Source organism: Pristiophorus japonicus, chromosome 18, assembly GCF_044704955.1.
Source record: "Pristiophorus japonicus isolate sPriJap1 chromosome 18, sPriJap1.hap1, whole genome shotgun sequence".
NCBI lineage: Eukaryota > Metazoa > Chordata > Chondrichthyes > Pristiophoridae > Pristiophorus > Pristiophorus japonicus.
The window spans coordinates 93,207,442-93,226,290 of NC_091994.1; the positions used below are offsets into that span (position 1 = coordinate 93,207,442).

The 18,849-nt window shown below is 47.4% G+C and overlaps 1 protein-coding gene across 2 annotated transcripts in view; it reads right to left on the reverse strand.

The window, feature by feature from the left end:
- The window catches only part of nol9 (nucleolar protein 9), a 29,080-nt gene extending 13,908 nt beyond the window's left edge, over positions 1 to 15,172 (reverse strand). The window contains exons 1-8 of one of the 2 annotated variants that reach the window (XM_070860386.1): positions 14,998 to 15,172; positions 7,424 to 8,053; positions 6,981 to 7,200; positions 5,898 to 6,028; positions 4,897 to 5,041; positions 4,360 to 4,456; positions 3,125 to 3,222; positions 2,193 to 2,354 (exon numbers count right to left, since the gene is read on the reverse strand). In XM_070860386.1, coding sequence (XP_070716487.1) covers positions 2,193 to 2,354; positions 3,125 to 3,222; positions 4,360 to 4,456; positions 4,897 to 5,041; positions 5,898 to 6,028; positions 6,981 to 7,200; positions 7,424 to 8,026 — 1,456 coding nt within the window. In that variant the 5' untranslated portion in view covers positions 8,027 to 8,053; positions 14,998 to 15,172. Of the gene's footprint in view, positions 1 to 2,192; positions 2,355 to 3,124; positions 3,223 to 4,359; positions 4,457 to 4,896; positions 5,042 to 5,897; positions 6,029 to 6,980; positions 7,201 to 7,423; positions 8,057 to 14,997 lie in introns of both variants that reach the window. The other variant, XM_070860385.1, reaches the window with a different exon arrangement.
- Positions 15,173 to 18,849: the final 3,677 nt, after the last annotated feature.

An 18,849-nucleotide genomic window follows, 5' to 3' on the forward strand; every position in this document is an offset into this window, starting at 1 on the left:
ACAGTAACTAGTGGGGTGCCACAGGGATCGGTGCTGGGGCCTCAACTATTTACAATTTATATTAATGATTTGGATGAAGGGACTGAGTGTAATGTAACTAAGTTTGCTGATGATACAAAGATGGGTGGGAAAGCAAATTGTGAGGAGGACACAACAAATCTGCAAAGAGATGTAGACAGGCTAAGTGAGTGGGCAAAAATTTGGCAGATGGAGTATAATGTAGGAGAATGTGAGGTTATCCACTTTGGCAGAAAAAATAGAAAAGCAGATTATAATTTAAAATGGAGAAAAATTGCAAAATGCTGCAGTACTGAGGGACCTGGGGGTCCTTGTGCATGAAACACAAAAAGTTAGTATGCAGGTACAGCAAATAATCAGGAAGGCAAATGGAATGTTGGCCTTTATTGCAAGGGGGATAGAGTATAAAAGCAGAGACGTCCTGCTACAACAGTACAGGGTATTGGTGAGGCCACACCTGGAGTACTGCGTGCAGTTTTGGTCTCCGTATTCAAGAAAGGATATACTTGCATTAGAGGCTGTTCAGAGAAGGTTCACGAGGTTGATTCTGGAGATGAGGGGGTTGACTTATGAAGATAGATTGAGTCTATACTCATTGGAGTTCAGAAGAATGAGAGGTGCACTTATCGAAACATAAGATATTGACAGGGCTGGACAAGATGGATGCAAAGAGGATATTTCCATTCATAGGGGAAACTAAAACTAGGGGACATAGTCTCAGAATAAGGGTCCGCACATTTAAAACTGAGATGAGGAGGAATTTCTTCTCAGAGGGTTGTAAATCTGTGGAATTCTCTACCCCAGAGAGTTGTGGAGGCTGATTCATTGAATATATTTAAGGATGAGATGGACAGATTTTTGAGCGATAAGGGAAATAAGGGATTATGGGGAGCAGGCAGGGATCAGATCAGCCATAATGTATTAAATGGCGGAGCAGGCTCGAGGGGTCAAATGACCTACTCCTGGTCCTATTTCTTGTGTTCTTGTGTTAATGACAGGTAATTGCGAGGTGAGAACAGCTGCTTGAACTGCCCAACATAGCCGGCCGGCTTAACGTGGTTTGTAATTCAGGCCTATGGAAATAGCAATGGTCAGCACCATTTGCCCAATATAGGCGGCTATCTGGGATAGAGATGGACGGTGCAAGAGACTATACCACATTTAACGAGTTTAGTTTTGCAATGATGGAATTTGAACTCGTGACCTTTGAATTGTCAGTCCAGTACCAGAACCTCAACACTACCATATCCTTTCCAGTGCCACACAGCAGCAAGATACATGGGAGCACTTTGCTGTTGGCAAGGTGGTAACTGCAAGATGAAAAGAAATTACAGAAAATTAAACTTCCAAACAGGATACAGTTTGGGTGCCCGCAAGTAAACCCAAACTCGCTTCCAGGTGTCTGGACCAGGAGCCTTCAGTGCAGAATACGAAACTTCACGCACCCCTTCCCCAACTCGCTCAGCCTCCAAAGATTATCACACTCCCCTTGCCGCCATACACCGTGTGGCCCTTACTCCTTGCATCCACAGTCGGCAATTCACCCACTGCTTCTGTAATTGCACCCTCACCCAAAGGGTCTCTCCAGACCCTGTGCAGCAGACTCGGTGATCTGCTACCCGAATCTGGTCTCCATTATACCAGGACACGGCTAATGACTGACAGCTTCTTTGGCTCACTGATGGAACATGGAGGGGTAGACCAGTCATAGTGGGCTGGGCTTCATCCCAACTGGCTTCAGATAACCCTGCAAGTTAATGCACCCATGGGTAGGGTGGTGGACAAGCAGGGGAACCACTGCAGTAAACCTCCAGCAATGTCCCTCCACACAGTTGGGAGGTCCCCAAGTCTTGGGTCTGCCAACCTGTGCTGAATCTCTCTGGACTAAGGCAAGTGGTATGCATCCCCGGAGGGAGTGTGCATTCCCTATCAGGCAGAGAGACTCTACAGGGAGGGAGTGTGTACATAACGGTCACAAATCAGCTACCTCACGAAGAATGTCCACTTCGTGAGGTAGTGGAGGCCACCGGTACCCATGGAACCTGTATCCCAGCACGAGTCAGCACCCTCAGGAAGATGGAAAGGCAATCGATGGGAGGAAAATAAAGCCAAAAGCCAAAATGAAAATCCATCACCAATACTCGTTAGATTTCACTGGAGAACTTTAATCTGACCTTTGAGCCATCCCATGGTGTTTATGACCAGTGGTCTTTCCTTCTTGTATTCCGCATATAAATACTTCACAGCTTCCACGTATCGATCCAGGTCGCGCTCACAGGACACGTCCCCATAGTACACCATTTTACGGGGCTCAGACTGGTGCATGTAAGGAGGAGCTGTAAAAAAAGAGCAAAGAAGTTAATAGAATGCGTGAGAGGGGGCGGGCGAGCCAGAGGGGGCGCTCACGCTTGCTCTCTCCCCCTCGTGCTCCAGTCCAGTCTATTCTCAAACACTTCAAAAATAAAGCTAGGCTCCCAGTGATTGCAATGACGGCACTTGGTCGTAGAGTTACCTTCTCAGTTGTTTGTCAGCTGTGGCTCAGTGGGTAGCACCTTCAGCCCGAGTCAGACGGTTGTGGATTCAAGTTCCACTCCAGAGACTTGAGCGCAAAAGTCAAGGCCATCACTCCAGTCCAGTACTGAGGGAGTGCTGCACTGTCAGAGGTACCATCTTTTGGATGAGACGTTAAACCAAGGAACGGCCTGTTCTCTCAGGTGGATGTAAAAGTACCCATGGTACTATTTTTAAGAAGAGCAGGGGAATTATCGTTGGTGTCCTGGCCAATATTTATCCCTTAAATCACTAAAACAGATTACCTGGTCATTATCACATTGCTGTTTGTGGGAGCTTGCTGTACGCAAACTAGCTGCCAAGTTTCCTACATTACAACAGTGACTACACTTCAAAAAAAAAAAGTACTTCATTGGCTGTAAAGCACTTTGGTCGCCCGGTGGTCATGAAAGGTGCTATATAAATGCAAGTCTTTCTTTCTCCCTCCCTCCCTTAACGTGTAACCTCGTTATGCTCTATTTATGACCGAGTGTACCAACATTCTCAGTACACCACACAGCCTACCTGCCTCAATACTGCTCCTTAGTCTACTTACTGAGAAGGGGCTCGGTCACCAAGTGTAGCGCTATGCAGCCAGGGGGACAGAACTCTGTCTGACCCAAGTCGAGCTCCAGAAACTCCACACATGGAATACTGTGGGAGAGAGGAGTCACTCATTATTGAGCTGTGATAACATTTCACAGATAGGTCTTAAACCTGCAGGTAGATAAAAATCATAAAAAGGACAACAGCTTTTGGGGTTTTTAAGAAGGTGGGCAGAGAATACAAAAGAAAGTAAGTAATGATAAATTTATACAAAACATTGGTTAGGCCACAGTTTGAGACTGTGTGCAGTTTTGGGCTTCCCATTATAGAACAGACATTAAACCCATAGATTGTGCACAGCATAGATTCTCTAGGATGATGTCAGGGATGAGAAACGATAATTACAAGGAGATACTGGGACTATTTTCACTGGAGCAGAAAAAGCTAAATGGAGATTTAATAGAGGTTTTAAAAATTATGATAGTTTGAGGTGTCTGTGATGCGTCATCATCAATTTAAACTCTTCACTAAGAAAGTGAGGAGAAATATTAGGCGAAATTTCTTTACAATCGCCGGTTGTTGGAACATGGAATGCTTCGCCAGTGAGTGGTTCGGGCTTTTCTTTTTAAATACAGGAAAATTGAATAAATATTTGAAGAAGATACAAGGTCATAGGGAGAGCAGGGCAGTGGGATTAGTTTTGGATTAATATAAGGTTTGAGAAGAGTGTAGGGCAGTGGGATTAGTTTGGGATTGCTGTTCAGAGCCTGCACAGGTATGATGGGCCAAATGGCCGCCTTCTCCACTGGGAACTTCTATGGAGCCCGATTTTGTCCTTGTGCACTTTTTAGCAGGAATGACTGAATGGAGATCAGGAACAGGAATCCTGGCTTGTTTTGTCCCTTCCTTAGCTCAGGAGGCCCGAGGACAATTGTAGCACATGATCTGCTGCCCCAGTTAACTCTGCATAGATCAGTGACTGAACCTGGGAGCTGCTGGGCTGTGTGGTACCTGGCATTGCAGTTACCCAATCAGCTTCATCCTATTCCTGAATAGCCAGGACTTTAGCCATCAGCAACACAAGACAGATCACCGGCCTATGGGGCCTAAAGCAGAGGTTGGCTCTATTACACTCTGCTGATGCGATGCGCCCAGAAAATTCAAATTCTAAATTCGGGACACTGCAAGTGTTCGCTGGTCATTGAAGGGTTAATGCCAGGGATCACAAGACTTTTGAAAACTTACTGGTTCAGAAGAGAGTTCATGAGATGTCTGTTAAAGGTCGACTTCCCAACATTCTTCCCTCCGCATACCAGGATGATGGGACATCCATCCTCATCTTCTACAATCAAACCAAAAGGTTTCCAAAGACACAAGGTCATTTCTCAACAAGTCCAGAGGCTTACTGTATTAACACGTGTCCGCGCTGGCAGTCAGTCCGTCCCCTCCCCGACCCGCAACAGTAGTCGGTCTGCCCCGCCAGCAGTCAGCTGCACCCCCGTCCGTCGGTTCCCATCCCCCGGGCAGTCAGTCCAGTTAACTGGGAGCTACACAATTTCAGCACCGGGGTCAGGACAATTTATAAAGTTTGTCCAACTGAACTGTGAAAAATACCCAGTAATGTACGTTTGGAGTTAAATAAGTGCGTGCCACGGCAAATGATTGGGTAAAACCGCGACACAATAGTCCTATGGGCAAGCTTAGCAGCCGCACCACTCAGTGTTTCAAATGCGTCTTGTACCAAAATCCTACTTGCTCTAAATCTTGTCTCTACCAGCTCACCCAGACATATCTTTATGAGTTCCTGCACAGTGGCCATCCAGCTCTCCGACATATTCATCCCCTGATTATCGGGAAGAGGAACTATCCCAAGAGAGGTCAAGGCTGAGCATTCAAGGAATGGAAGTTTTCCAGAATTCATCCTTTTCTGGAAAGATGAGAAACAAAACAAAAAGTTAACTTCACTGTACAATTTGCATTGGAAATGTCGAACTGTGCAGAGACAGGGCCTCTATAATGATGGCAAACTACTACAAGGCAGATCAGACAGCAATTGAGATGCTCAATACTGAATAGCCAGACAGGTGGTTCACTTCAGTTTCGGCAGATTTGGTGCCCAAAATTACCCACAGTATCCAAGAAATCTTCGATTAGCGTCAAATCCCAGCACAACATCTGTAAAATTATATCTCCTGGCTTTAAAGTGCTTTGGGACGTCCTGAAGTCATGAAAGATGCAATATAAATGCAAGTTATTTCTCTGTTTAATCAGTGCTAGGCTTCATTTCCCATTTCCCACCCAATTGCATATCCAATCGAAATGTCTCTGTAAATCTGTTGCTGTATTCTGTCTCTACTGGTCAAGAAAATTATGGAGAAGTTGGACAAGCTTTCAATTAGTTTTGGTATTTAGTTGCTGCAGGACTCCATTTAACAACTCCAACCGGATATTACACATCTCACAAGCACTTAGTTTTCTATTTTCTATTAACTTTTGATCCAGTACACATCCAACCCTTGACGCCCGTGGGTTTGAGTTTAATTACAAACACTGGTTAGTGATCAGAAGCCCTAGCCAGTTTCTACCCACATCTAGCCCAGCAAGACCGAGATCTGCTAACTCGGCGCAGACCAGAGACTGAAACAGCCTCCGTACCACATGCAGCAGTTCATTTACCCACTAAGCCAGAGAGACTAACAATGCTCACATGCTGACACAAGCACATACTGCAAGGTCCAGAAAGTATGCTCAGTATGTGCCTCTACATCTCCTGAATAACTCACCGAATGCAAAGCAAAGACTTCCCTGTACTCTGGGAAGCTAGAGAGAAAAACAGTGCTTGGGGTGTCGAGACGCTCGAAGAGCAGGACTGAGCATGAAGAGGTCACCTCCTTCATCAAAGTGTGTCTTTGAGCTGCAATGAGAGACACAGAGATTAAGAGTATGACAGAAAGCAACCTCATATCAACTGCTGCTTGCGGAAGAGAGTTCCAAACTTCTTCTACCACCCTTTGCATGTAGAAGTGTTTCCTAGCTTCACTCCTGAAAGGCCTGGCTCTAATTTTTAGACTATGTCCACTATCTCCAACTATCGGAAATAGTTTCTCTATTTACCTCATCAGTTCCCCTTAATATCTTGAAAACTTCGATCAAATCACCCCGAACCTCTAAATTCCAGCGAATACAACCCTAGTTTGTGTTATCGCTCCGAGTAATTTAACACTTGCAATCCAGGTATCATCCTCGTAAGTCTACACTGCACTCCCTCTAAGGCCAATATATCCTCCCTAAGGTGTGGGGCCCACAACAGCTCACAGTGCTCCAGGTGTGGTCTAACCAGGGCTTTGTATAGCTGTAGCATAACTTCTACCCCCTTGTATTCTACTCCTCTAGAATTAGCCATTTTGATCGTTTTCTGTACCTGTCCATGACAATTTAACAATCTATGTACATAGACACCCCCCCCCACCCCACCCCACCTTTAGTCTCTTTGGCGCTGCACTGGTTCTAGCTTTTCACCATTTAGAAAGTACTTTGTTCTATCCTTTTTAGGACCAAAATGGATGTCCTCGCAATTGCCTACATTAAAATCTATTTTCCAGAGTTTTGCCCATTTACTTAATCTTTTAATATCACTTTGTAATTTTATGCCACCATCTATCTATATTTATCAAAATGGGACAGCTATAACAGAGCGGAAGCACAGTCTGTCCCCGATGTGGATCTTGTGGTGACCACAGATAATTGCCGTGGCCATTACACTGGTCACCAGCCTCCCGACACACTGACCAGGTACAATGTATATATGAAGTATCCCAGTCTTACAGCCGGGGGCCTGTTTCTCTCTGTGGATGCCAGATCCTCACCTGCAGTTACGTGCTGTCGGAGAATCGCCTTCACCTCCATTTTCATCTCCCGCTTGGTGTAGTCTGTTTTATAGTGAGGCAGTGCCTCGATGCTCAGGGCAGCGTGTGTCGGTAAGGAGTATAGGGGGTATGCAGGCTGTCCCTGTCCAATTGTAAATCCCAACACCTGGACACTCCCATACAGACACTTCATACGACACCTTCCTCGGAATGTCAGCCTCTGCAGAAAAAGCAGTGACAAGGAATACTGTGAAAACCACAATAAAAGGAAACCTTCAACTCTGAACATGGTTGTATTGCCTTCCAAAAGTCAATGCCTGGGCGCACACTGGAAGAACAGCACCTTCAGGAGAGGAGGGGACCTGGACCCCAGTGAGAGTCAGCACCTTCAGGAGAGGTGGAGGAGAAAGACGACCGCAGGAAAATGAAGTGATTTCTCCTACCTGTGACGGGGACATGAGGACGATACTGTGTTCTTTCCCGGTGGTCACTGCAGTGAGACACAGCCTTGCACTGGCTCCAAGGGAAGCAGTGTCATTGTCAATGAAATCTTGAGATGATTCACCATTGAGCACCCCATTAAGCACAAATGAGTCTACATGCAAATGCTGATACTCTGATTCACCGTCTGTCTCCGCAGCTCCGCAGGTGTGCTCTTTCCGAGTCCTGCTTTTCTTAAGTGAATCATTGACCTGTCCCCCTGTTTTACGAGGCGGGGGTTCAGTATTATTTTCTTCCTCCTCCTCCCCCTCTACTTCCTCCTCACCTTGTTCAGCAGCGTTTGATCTCAGAGACTCATCTTCCTCACACATCTCCTCTGCACTTTCCAAAACAACGGCGTTCTTTGTGCTATGTGTGGGGCGCGGTTTCTTCACTCCTCGGCGACAGGGGGCAAGCAGGCAGCAGCGCCGTGTGAGAACGCTCAGCTGCTTGCCCCCTGACACGTCGGTCAGCACCAACATGGTCTTACGCTTCCACCTGCAGCGCCGAACTGCCGTGGGAACCGTCTGCTTCAGACATGCTGCTCCTGAACTATTGACCCTCATCTTCCGTTAAGTCCCAGCACAATCCAGCTGCTTAAGAGGAGAAATAATATTAAAATCAGTCACTTCTACAACTGGATGATCCAGCTTGTCAAGCCCCTATAATCAATGGGCCTGATCGATAAGATGTTACAGAATGATTCCATGGGTATTGCGAGAACCAGGAAAACAGCGCTCACTGCCCATAATTCCCCAGTCAGGTTTCAGGCGCTCTCTTATTTTTCCCACTGGTTAACGTGCTCTCAAACTTCTGCTTGGTTAACCCCTCCCCAGCCTCAGCCCATCCCTAACCAAGCCCCCAAACCCTCCCCAGACCCCAAACCCTCCCCGGCCCCAGCTCAGCCCATTCCCTCCCTAGCACGAGAACAGCCTATCCCAGACCATCCCCTCCACAACCCCGCCCCTAACCCCTCCATCTCCCTGGCACCAGACCAGTCCCAATCGCCTCCCCAATCCAGCCCACAAAATCATCTCCAATCCCTCCCAGTCCCCATCCAGCAAAAGACCAGCCCAGATCCCTCCCCAGCACATCCCAGTGACCCTTTCCCAATTGGGCAGCCCATAAACTGCCAATAATCCACAACTTCCTATAATTGTTAGTTACTCCCAACAGCCCGTAAACCCCCACCCCCCAAGTTACCAGTGACCCTCTGCAACTCGAATTACTCCCTATAACCCCTGCATCTCGATCAATCTTAATTACTCCCTGTTCCTATAACTCATGTCACAATCACCCCAGAACCCACTGTATCTCAGAAACATTATCCTTATGACCACACTGATTCCCTCCATCCCCATTACCTCAAAATCCTAACTCCCTCTTGCCTCCCCATGCCAGATCCCAAATCTCTATAGACTCCCTGACCCCAAATCTCAACTCCCTATAACCTCCTTGATCCCAAAAACCTTCCTGATCCCAGATCCTAAATCCTAACTCCCTATAACCTCCCTGACCCCAGATCCCAACTCCCTATAACCTCCCTTATCCCAGATCCCAACTCCCTATAACCCCCCTTATCCCAGATCCCAACTCCCTATAACCTCCATGACCCCAGATCCCAACTCCCTATAACCACCCTGACCCCAGATCCCAACTCCCTATAACCTCCTTGATCCCAAAAACCTTCCTGATCCCAGATCCTATATCCTAACTCCCTATAACCTCCCTGACCCCAGATCCCAACTCCCTATAACCGCGGCAGTTGGTGAGAGGCGGAAGCGGCCTATAAAAGGCCCAGCGGGAGATCGAGAGCCAGCGGCAGTTGGTGAGAGGCGGGAGCGGCCTATAAAAGGCCCAGCGGGAGATTGAGAGCCAGCGGCAGTTGGTGAGAGGCGGGAGCGGACTATAATAGGCCCAGCGGGAGATCGAGAGCCAGCGGCAGTTGGTGAGAGGCGGGAGCGGCCTATAAAAGGCCCAGCGGGAGATCGAGAGCCAGCAGCAGTTGGTGAGAGGCGGGAGCGGCCTATAAAAGGCCCAGCGGGAGATCGAGAGCCAGCAGCAGTTGGTGAGAGGCGGGAGCGGCCTATAAAAGGCCCAGCGGGAGATCGAGAGCCAGCGGCAGTTGGTGAGAGACGGGAGCGGCCTATAAAAGGCCCAGCGGGAGATCGAGAGCCAGCGGCAGTTGGTGAGAGACGGGAGCGGCCTATAAAAGGCCCAGCGGGAGATCGAGAGCCAGCGGCAGTTGGTGAGAGACGGGAGCGGCCTATAAAAGGCCCAGCGGGAGATCGAGAGCCAGCAGCAGTTGGTGAGAGGGGAGCGACCTATAAAAGCCCATCGGGAGATCGAGAGCCAGCAGCAGTTGGTGAGAGGGGAGCGACCTATAAAAGCCCAGCGGGAGATCGAGAGCCAGCGGCAGTTGGTGAGAGACGGGAGCGGCCTATAAAAGGCCCAGCGGGAGATCGAGAGCCAGCGGCAGTTGGTGAGAGACGGGAGCGGCCTATAAAAGGCCCAGCGGGAGATCGAGAGCCAGCGGCAGTTGGTGAGAGACGGGAGCGGCCTATAAAAGGCCCAGCGGGAGATCGAGAGCCAGCGTACCGGTGCAGCTACAGCGGGAGAGAAAGCAAAATAGAAGTAGAAAGGAATCAAAAGGTGACGTCACAGCCAATGGGGTAAGTGATTGGCTGGTGATTGGTGAGTAGCTTTTCTTTTTATTTTTTATATCAGTAAGTGAACTGTAACATTGTTATTACCAATTTAAGGGTATCTAAGGGTTAAGGCACGGCAGGAAAGCTCGGTCACGTGATATGCTCCTCCTGTGCCATGTGGGAACTCAGGGACGCTTCCGGTGTCCCTGAGGACTATGTGTGTGAGAAGTGTATCCACCTCCATCTCCTGACGTACCGCGTTGCGGAATTGGAACTGAGGGTTGATTCACTCTGGAGCATCCACGATGCTGAGAATGACATAAGTGGCACGTTTAGTGAGTTGATCTTACCGCATGAGAAGGATCCACAGCCAGCTAGGGAATGGAAGACCAGCAGGAAGAGTAGTACAAAGAAAGTAGTGCAAGGGTCCCCCTGCAAAACAGATACACTGCTTTGAGTGCTGTTGAGGGAGATGACTCATCAGGGGAGAGCAGCAGCAGCCAAGTTCATGGCACCGTGGCTGGCTCTGCTGCACAGGAGGGCAGGAAAAAGAGTGGGAGAGCGATAGTGATAGGGGATTCAATCATAAGGGGAATAGATAGGCGTTTCTGCGGCTGAAATCGAGATTCCAGGATGGTATGTTGCCTCCCTGGTGCAAGGGTCAAGGATGTCTCCGAGCGAGCGCAGGACATTCTAAAAAGGGAGGGAGAACGTCCAGTTGTCGTGGTGCACATTGGTACCAACGACATAGGTAAAAAAAGGGATGAGATCCTACGAGACGAATTTAAGGAGCTAGGAGTTAAATTAAAAAGTAGGACCTCAAAAGTAATAATCTCGGGATTGCTACCAGTGCCACGTGCTAGTCAGAGTAGGAATCGCAGGATAGCACAGATGAATACGTGGCTTAAGCAGTGGTGCAGCAGGGAGGGATTCAAATTCGTGGGGCATTGGAACAGGTTCTGGGAGAGGTGGGATCAGTACAAACTGGACGGTCTGCACTTGGGCAGGAACGGAACCAATGTCCTAGGGGGAGTGTTTGCTAGTGCTGTTGGTGAGGAGTTAAACTAATATGGCAGGGGGATGGGAACCAATACAGGGAGACAGAGGGAAACAAAAAGGAGACAAAAACAAAAAACAGAAAAGAGATGAGTAAAAATGGAGGGCAGAGGAACCAAAGGCAAGAAACAAAAAGGGCCACTGAATATAAAAGGGCTGCAGGAGGGGTAAAAACTAAAAATCATGGTTTAAAAACGAGGATGAAAACACTCTACCTAAATGCACGCAGCATTCGAAATAAAGTAAATGAGTTGACGGCACAAATCATTACAAATGGGTATGATTTGGTGGCCATTACAGAAACATGGTTACAAGGTGGCCAAGACTGGAAATTAAACATACAGGGGTATCTGACAATTCAGAAAGATAGGCAAGAAGGGAAAGGAGGTGGGGTAGCTCTGTTAATAAAAGATGATATCAGGGCAGTTGTGAGGGATGATATTGGCTCCAATGAACAAAATGTTGAATCATTGTGGGTGGAGATTAGAGATAGTAAGGGGAAAAAGTCACTGGTCGGCGTAGTTTATAGGCCCCCAAATAATAACTTCACAGTGGGGTGGGCAATAATCAAGGGAATAATGGAGGCAGGTGAAAAAGGAACGACAGTAGTCATGGGGGATTTTAACCTACATATCGACTGGTCAAATCAAATCGCACGGGGTAGCCTGGAGGAGGAATTCATAGAATGCATACGGGACTGTTTCTTAGAACAGTATGTAACAGAGCCTACAAGGGAGAAGCCATCTTGGATCTGGTCCTGTGTAATGAGACAGGAAAAATAAACGATCTCCTCGTAAAAGATCCTCTCGGAATGAGTGATCACAATATGGTTAAATTTGTAATACAGATTGAGGATGAGGAAGTTGTATCAGAAACGAGGGAACTATGCTTAAACAAAGGGGACTACAGTGGGATGAGGGCAGAGTTGGCTAAAGTAGACTGGAAGCAAGGACTAAACGGTGGCACAATTGAGGAACAGTGGAGGACTTTTAAGGAGCTCTTTCATAGTGTGCAAAAAAAATATATTCCAGTGAAAAAGGGCGGCAAGAGAAGTGATAACCAGCCGTGGATAACCAAGGAAATAAAGGAGAGTATCAAATTAAAAACCAATGCGTATAAGGTGGCCAAGGTTAGTGGGAAACTAGAAGATTGGGAAAATTTTAAACGACAGCAAAGAATGACTAAGAAAGCAATAAAGAAAGGAAAGATAGATTACGAAAGTAAACTGGCGCAAAACATAAAAACAGATAGTAAAAGCTTTTACCGATATATAAAACGGAAGAGAGTGACTAAAGTAAATGTTGGTCCCTTAGAAGATGAGAAGGGAGATTTAATAATGGGAAATATGGAAATGGCTGAGACCGTAAACAATTATTTTGCTTCCGTCTTCACAGTGGAAGACACAAAAACAATGCCAAAATTTGCAGGCCACAGGAATGTGGGAAGGGAGGACCTTGAGACAATCACTATCACTAGGGGAGTAGTGCTGGACAGGCTAATGGGACTGAAGGTAGACAAGTCCCCTGGTCCTGATGAAATACATCCCAGGGTATTAAAAGAGATGGCTGAAGTTATAACAGATGCATTCGTTATAATCTACCAAAATTCTCTGGACTCTGGGGAGGTACCAGCAGATTGGAGAGCAGCTAATGTAACGCCTCTGTTTAAAAAAGGGAGCAGGCAAAAGGCAGGTAACTATAGGCCGGTTAGTTTAACATCTGTAGTGGGGAAAATGCTTGAAACTATCATTAAGGAAGAAATAGCGGGACATCTGGATAGGAATAGTGCAATCAAGCAGACGCAGCATGGATTCATGAAAGGGAAATCATGTTTAACTAACTTACTGGAATTCTTTGAGGATATAACGAGCATGGTGGATAGAGGTGTACCGATGGATGTGGTGTATTTAGATTTCCAAAAGGCATTCGATAAGGTGCCACACAAAAGGTTACTACAGAAGATAAAGGTACGCGGAGTCAGAGGAAATGTATTAGCATGGATAGAGAATTGGCTGGCGAACAGAAAGCAGAGAGTCGGGATGAATGGGTCCTTTTCCGGTTGGAAATCAGTGGTTAGTGGTGTGCCACAGAGATCAGTGCTGGGACCACAACTGTATACAATATACATAGATGACCTAGAAGAGGGGACAGAGTGTAGTGCAACAAAATTTGCAGATGACACTAAGATTAGTGGGAAAGCGGGTTGTGTAGAGGACTCAGAGACTGCAAGGAGATTTGGATAGGTTAAGCGAATGGGCTAAGGTTTGGCAGATGGAATACAATGTTGGAAAGTGTGAGGTCATCCACCTTGGGGAAAAAAAACAGTAAAAGGGAATATTATTTGAATGGGGAGAAATTACAACATGCTGTGGTGCAAAGGGACCTGGGGGTCCTTGTGCATGAATCCCAAAAGGTTAGTTTGCAGGTGCAGCAGGTAATCAGGAAGGCAAATGGAATATTGGCCTTCATTGCGAAAGGGATGGAGTACAAAAGCAGGGAGGTGTTGCTGCAACTGTATAAGGTATTGGTAAGGCCGCACCTGGAGTACTGCGTGCAGTTTTGGTCACCTTACTTAAGGAAGGATATACTAGCTTTGGAAGGGGTACAGAGACAATTCACTAGGCTGATTCCAGAAATGAGGGGGTTACCTTATGATGATAGATTGAGTAGACTGGGTCTTTACTCCTTGGAGTTCAGAAGGATGAGGGGTGATCTTATAGAAACATTTAAAATCATGAAAGGGATAGACAAGATAGAGGCAGAGAGGTTGTTTCCATTGGTGGGGGAGACTGGAACTAGGGGGCACAGCCTCAAAATACGGAGGAGCCAATTTAAAACCGAGTTGAGAAAAAATTTCTTCTCCCAGAGGGTTGTGAATCTGTGGAATTCTCTGCCCAAGGAAGCAGTTGAGGCTGGCTCATTGAATGTTTTCAAGTCAAAGATCGATAGATTTTTAACCAATAAGGGAATTAAGGGTTACGGGGAGAGGGCAGGTAAGTGGAGCTGAGTCCACGACCAGATCAGCCATGATCTTATTGAATGGCGGGGCAGGCACAAGGGGCTAGATGGCCTACTCCTGTTCCTAATTCTTATGTTCTTATGTTCTTATGTTCCCTTATCCCAGATTCCAATCCCCTATAACCTCCCTGACCCCAGATCCCAACTCCCTATAACCTCCCTGACCCCAGATCCCAACTCCCTATAACCTCCCTTATCCCAGATTCCAATCCCCTATAACCTCCCTGACCCCAGATCCCAACTCCCTATAACCTCCCTTATCCCAGATTCCAATCCCCTATAACCTCCCTGACCCCAGATTTTAACTCCCTATAACCTCCCTTATCCCAGATTCCAATCCCCTTTAACCTCCCTGACCCCAGATCCCAATTTCCTATAACCTCCCTGACCCCAGATCCCAACTCCCTATAACCTCCCTTATCCCAGATTCCAATCCCCTATAACCTCCCTGACCCCAGATCCCAACTCCCTATAACCTCCCTTATCCCAGATTTTAACTCCCTATAACCTCCCTTATCCCAAATCGCAACTCCCTATAACCTCCCTGACCCCAGATCCCAACTCCCTATAAACTCCCTTATCCCAACTCCCTATAACCTCCCTGACCCCAGATCCCAACTCCCTCTATCCATTGATTCTCCCCGCTCTGATACCCCACGGGCTAGCCCCTCTCCTGCCCTCCCCCATGTTACCCCTTTCTTTGACCTCCCCCCATGGGTTATCTTCTCGCTTCCTCCCACCGCATGTTACCCCCCGTTTCCCACCTCCCTCTGTCTGCCCCCACACACATTCTGTTTCTCCCACCCCATGCGTTACCCGCATTAGCGGCTCCCGCCTCCGTCACTCCCGCTCTCCGACTGGCTAACAACAAACGGCACAGGAGCAGCCGCTCTATCCAAGTCCAATCTCCGCCTCCAGAACAGCTTTTACTGACTGGCTCTGGCCCGGCTCACGGGCGCTTCACAAACGATGCGGGCCTGGATGGCCGATCGACACCACTCCCAGGGTTCGTTCTGTGTAGCTCCCCCTGGCGGTTGGAGGTCGTAGTGGAAGGACCGAGTCCACCAGCAACGCACAATTGGCCAAACTTCACTAACGTCGGGGTCTGAGGTTGGTCATGGTCCCGGGGACTCCTGGTTCAGTGGATAAATAAGGGCGGGAGCAAAAACAACAAAAAGCAACAATAAACCTGCAGAGATACACCATGAATCTACCCAAGGTCTGGTCTAGTAAACCTGCAGGGACACCATGCACCTATCCAGAGTCTGGTATAGTAAACCTGCAAAGATACACTATGCACCTATCCAAGGCCAGGTATAGTTGTAATGGGTTTGTTGCTTAAGAATTCATAGCAACACATTGCTATTAAGAATTAGTTGGTTTATTAACAAAGGTTTAACAATCACATTACCCATTCATCCACTAAGCTCACAACTGCATACCTCATCAGAGATTACCTCGACCAACTGACTGGTGGTTTATTGAGTCTTGGGACCATCACATGACTGGCTAAGCCACTCACAAAGCAACAGCTCTATAACTCTTTTAAATTATACAATTAAACCAAGTGCCCCCTTGTTAAAGGGGCACAACAACTCGAAACTGCAAACTAACATAGAAACATAGAAAGTAGGTGCAGGAGTAGGCCATTCGGCCCTTCGAGCCTGCATCACCATTCAATATGATCATGGCTAATCATGCAACTTCAGTACCCCATTCCTGCTTTCTTTCCATACGCCTTGATCCCTTTAGCCGCAAGGGCCACATCTAACTCTCTTTTGAATATATCTAACAAACTGGCCTCAACAACTTTCTATGGTAGAGAATTCCACAGGTTCACAATTCTCTGAGTGAAGAAGTTTCTCCTCATCTCAGTCCTAAATGGCTTACCCCTTATCTTTAGACTGTGACCCCTGGTTCTGGACTTCCCCAACATCGGGAACATTCTTCCTGCATCTAACCTGTCCCGTCCCGTCAGAATTTTTTATGTTTCTATGAGATCCCCTCTCATTCTTCTAAATTCCAGTGAATATAAGCCTAGTGATCCAGTCTTTCTTCATATGTCAGTCCTCCCAGGAATCAATCTGGTGAACCTTCGCTGCACTCCCTCAATAGCAAGAATGTCCTTCTTCAGATTAGGAGACCAAAACTGTACACAATATTCAAGGAGTGGCCTCACCAAGGGCCTGTACAACTGCAGCAAGACCTCTTTATTCCTATACTCAAATCCTCTCGCTATGAAGGCCAACATGCCATTTGCCTTTTTCACCACCTGCTGTACCTGCATGCCAACTTTCAATGACTGATGTACCATGACACCCAGGTCTCTTTGCACCTCCCCTTTTCCTAATCTGTCACCATTCAGATAATATCTGCCTCCCTGTTTTTGCCACCCAAGTGGATAATCTCACATTTATCCACATTATTCTGCATTTGCCATGCATTTGCCCACTCACCTAACCTGTCCAAGTCACCCTGCAGCCTCTAAGCATCCTCCTCACAGCTCACACTGCCACCCAGCTTAGTGTCATCTGCAAACTTGGAGATATTACATTCAATTCCTTCGTCCAAATCATTAATATATTGTAAATAGCTGGGGGCCCAGCACTGAACCTTGCGGTACACTTCTAGTCACTGCCTGCCATTCTGAAAAGGACCCGTTTATTCCTACTCTTTGTTTCCTGTCTGCTAACCAGTTCTCTATCCACATTAATACATTACCCCCAATATCATGTGCTTTAATTTTGCACACTAATCTCTTGTCAAAAGCCTTTTGAAAGTCCAAATACACCACATCCACTGGTTCTCCCTTGTCCACTCTACTAGTTACATCCCCAAAAAATTGGTCTGCCATTTCTTTGTTCATCATTATAAATTTACCTGATTCTGATTGCAAGGGACCTACATTTGTCTTCACAAATCGTTTTCTCTTCACATATCTATAGAAACTTTTGCAGTCAGTTTTTATGTTCCCGGCAAGCTTACTCTCATACTCTATTTTCCCCCTCCTAATTAAACCCTTTGTCCTCCTCTACAGAATTCTAAATTTCTCCCAGTCCTCAGGCTTGCAGCTTTTTCTGGCCAATTTATATGCCGTTTCCTTGGATTTAACACTATCCCTAATTTCCCTTGTTAGCCACGGTTGAACCCCTTCCCCGTTTTATTTTTACGCCAGACAGGGATGTACAATTGTTGAAGTTCATCCATGTCATCTTTAAATGTCTGCCATTGCCTATCCACCGTCAACCCTTTAAGTATCATTCGCCAGTCTATTCTAACCAATTCACATCTCATACCATTGAAGTTACCTTTCTTTAAGTTCAGGACCCTAGTCTCTGAAGAGACCAAAAATGTTTAAGAAAACCTTAAAAAGCAAATCAAAAATTGGTTTTTGGGTGTGACGAGGCACTCCATTCCCTCCGATGCCCACCTGTCGCGGAAGGCCTCAAGCGACACCGCGTGCTCCATCTCCAGGGACACCCTAGTGCAAATGTAGCCACGGCCTCGACTGCCCGCTGCCTGGACCTGTTAATGGCCGCCTAGGCCAGGCCCAGGAGCAGTCTCACAAGGAGGTCCTCCGACCTGCTCCCTCCCCTCCGTACAGGGTGCCCAAAGATCAGGAGCGTGGGACTGAAGTGCAGCCAGAAATCGAGGAGCAGCCACTTCAAATAATGGAAGAAGGTCTGCAACCTCACATTCTATAAAAACATGTAACACAGACTCCTCTAGACCGCAGAAAATGCAGGCGGCCCGGGAGTCCGTGAACCGACTTACAAACTTATTGCACGGATTGTCCCATGCAACACCCTCTAGGCCAAGTTCCCAATGGATAAAGGGAGGACTCCCACATAGCGAGCCCTCCATTGGGCAACAACTCTACAACTATTTTGTTGTATCTGTAAAACAATACAAAGTTAAATCAAGTGCCCCCTGGCTAAAAGTGTGGAGGCGGTGGGGGGAGGGGGGTGGGGTGAGGGGACACTAAAACCGACGAACCTAACCAAATTAAACTTTAGACAGTCAACTGGTTCAAATTAAAATTTGGTTGCCGGGGGTGATAATGCACTCCAGTCCCTCCGGCGCCCACCTCTCGCGGAAGGCCACGAGTGTACCGGTGGACACTGCGTGCTCCATCTCCAGGGACACCGTGGCTCAGATGCAACCGTAGAAGAGAGGCAGGCATTCGGGCTGAACGACCCCCTCGACCGCCCGCTGCCTGGACCGGTTGATGGCCACCTTGTCCATGCCCAGAAGCAGTCCTATGAGGAGGCCTTCTGACCTGCCCGCTCCCCTCCGCAGAGAGTGCCCAAAGATCAGGGACTGAAGTGCAACCAGAATTTGAGGAGCAGCGCCTTAAAATATTGGAAGAGAGGCTGCAACCTCGCATAGTCAACATAAATATGGAACATGGACTCCTCTAGACCACAGAAATTACAGGCTGCCTGGGAGCGACTTAAAAACCTATTGCACGGACTGCCCAGTGCAACACCCTCCAGGCCAAGTCCCCAATAAATAAATGATGTAACTATTTGTACTGCACTTTTTATGACAAATCTGCGACAAGCCCCGCCCCTGTCAAACTCTGCTCCCCCTCCCGGCCCGAATCATTCCCTCCACGTGGTGCCGAGAAGCAGGACCTGAGGCTCTGACGCTCTTTGCCCGCTCAGG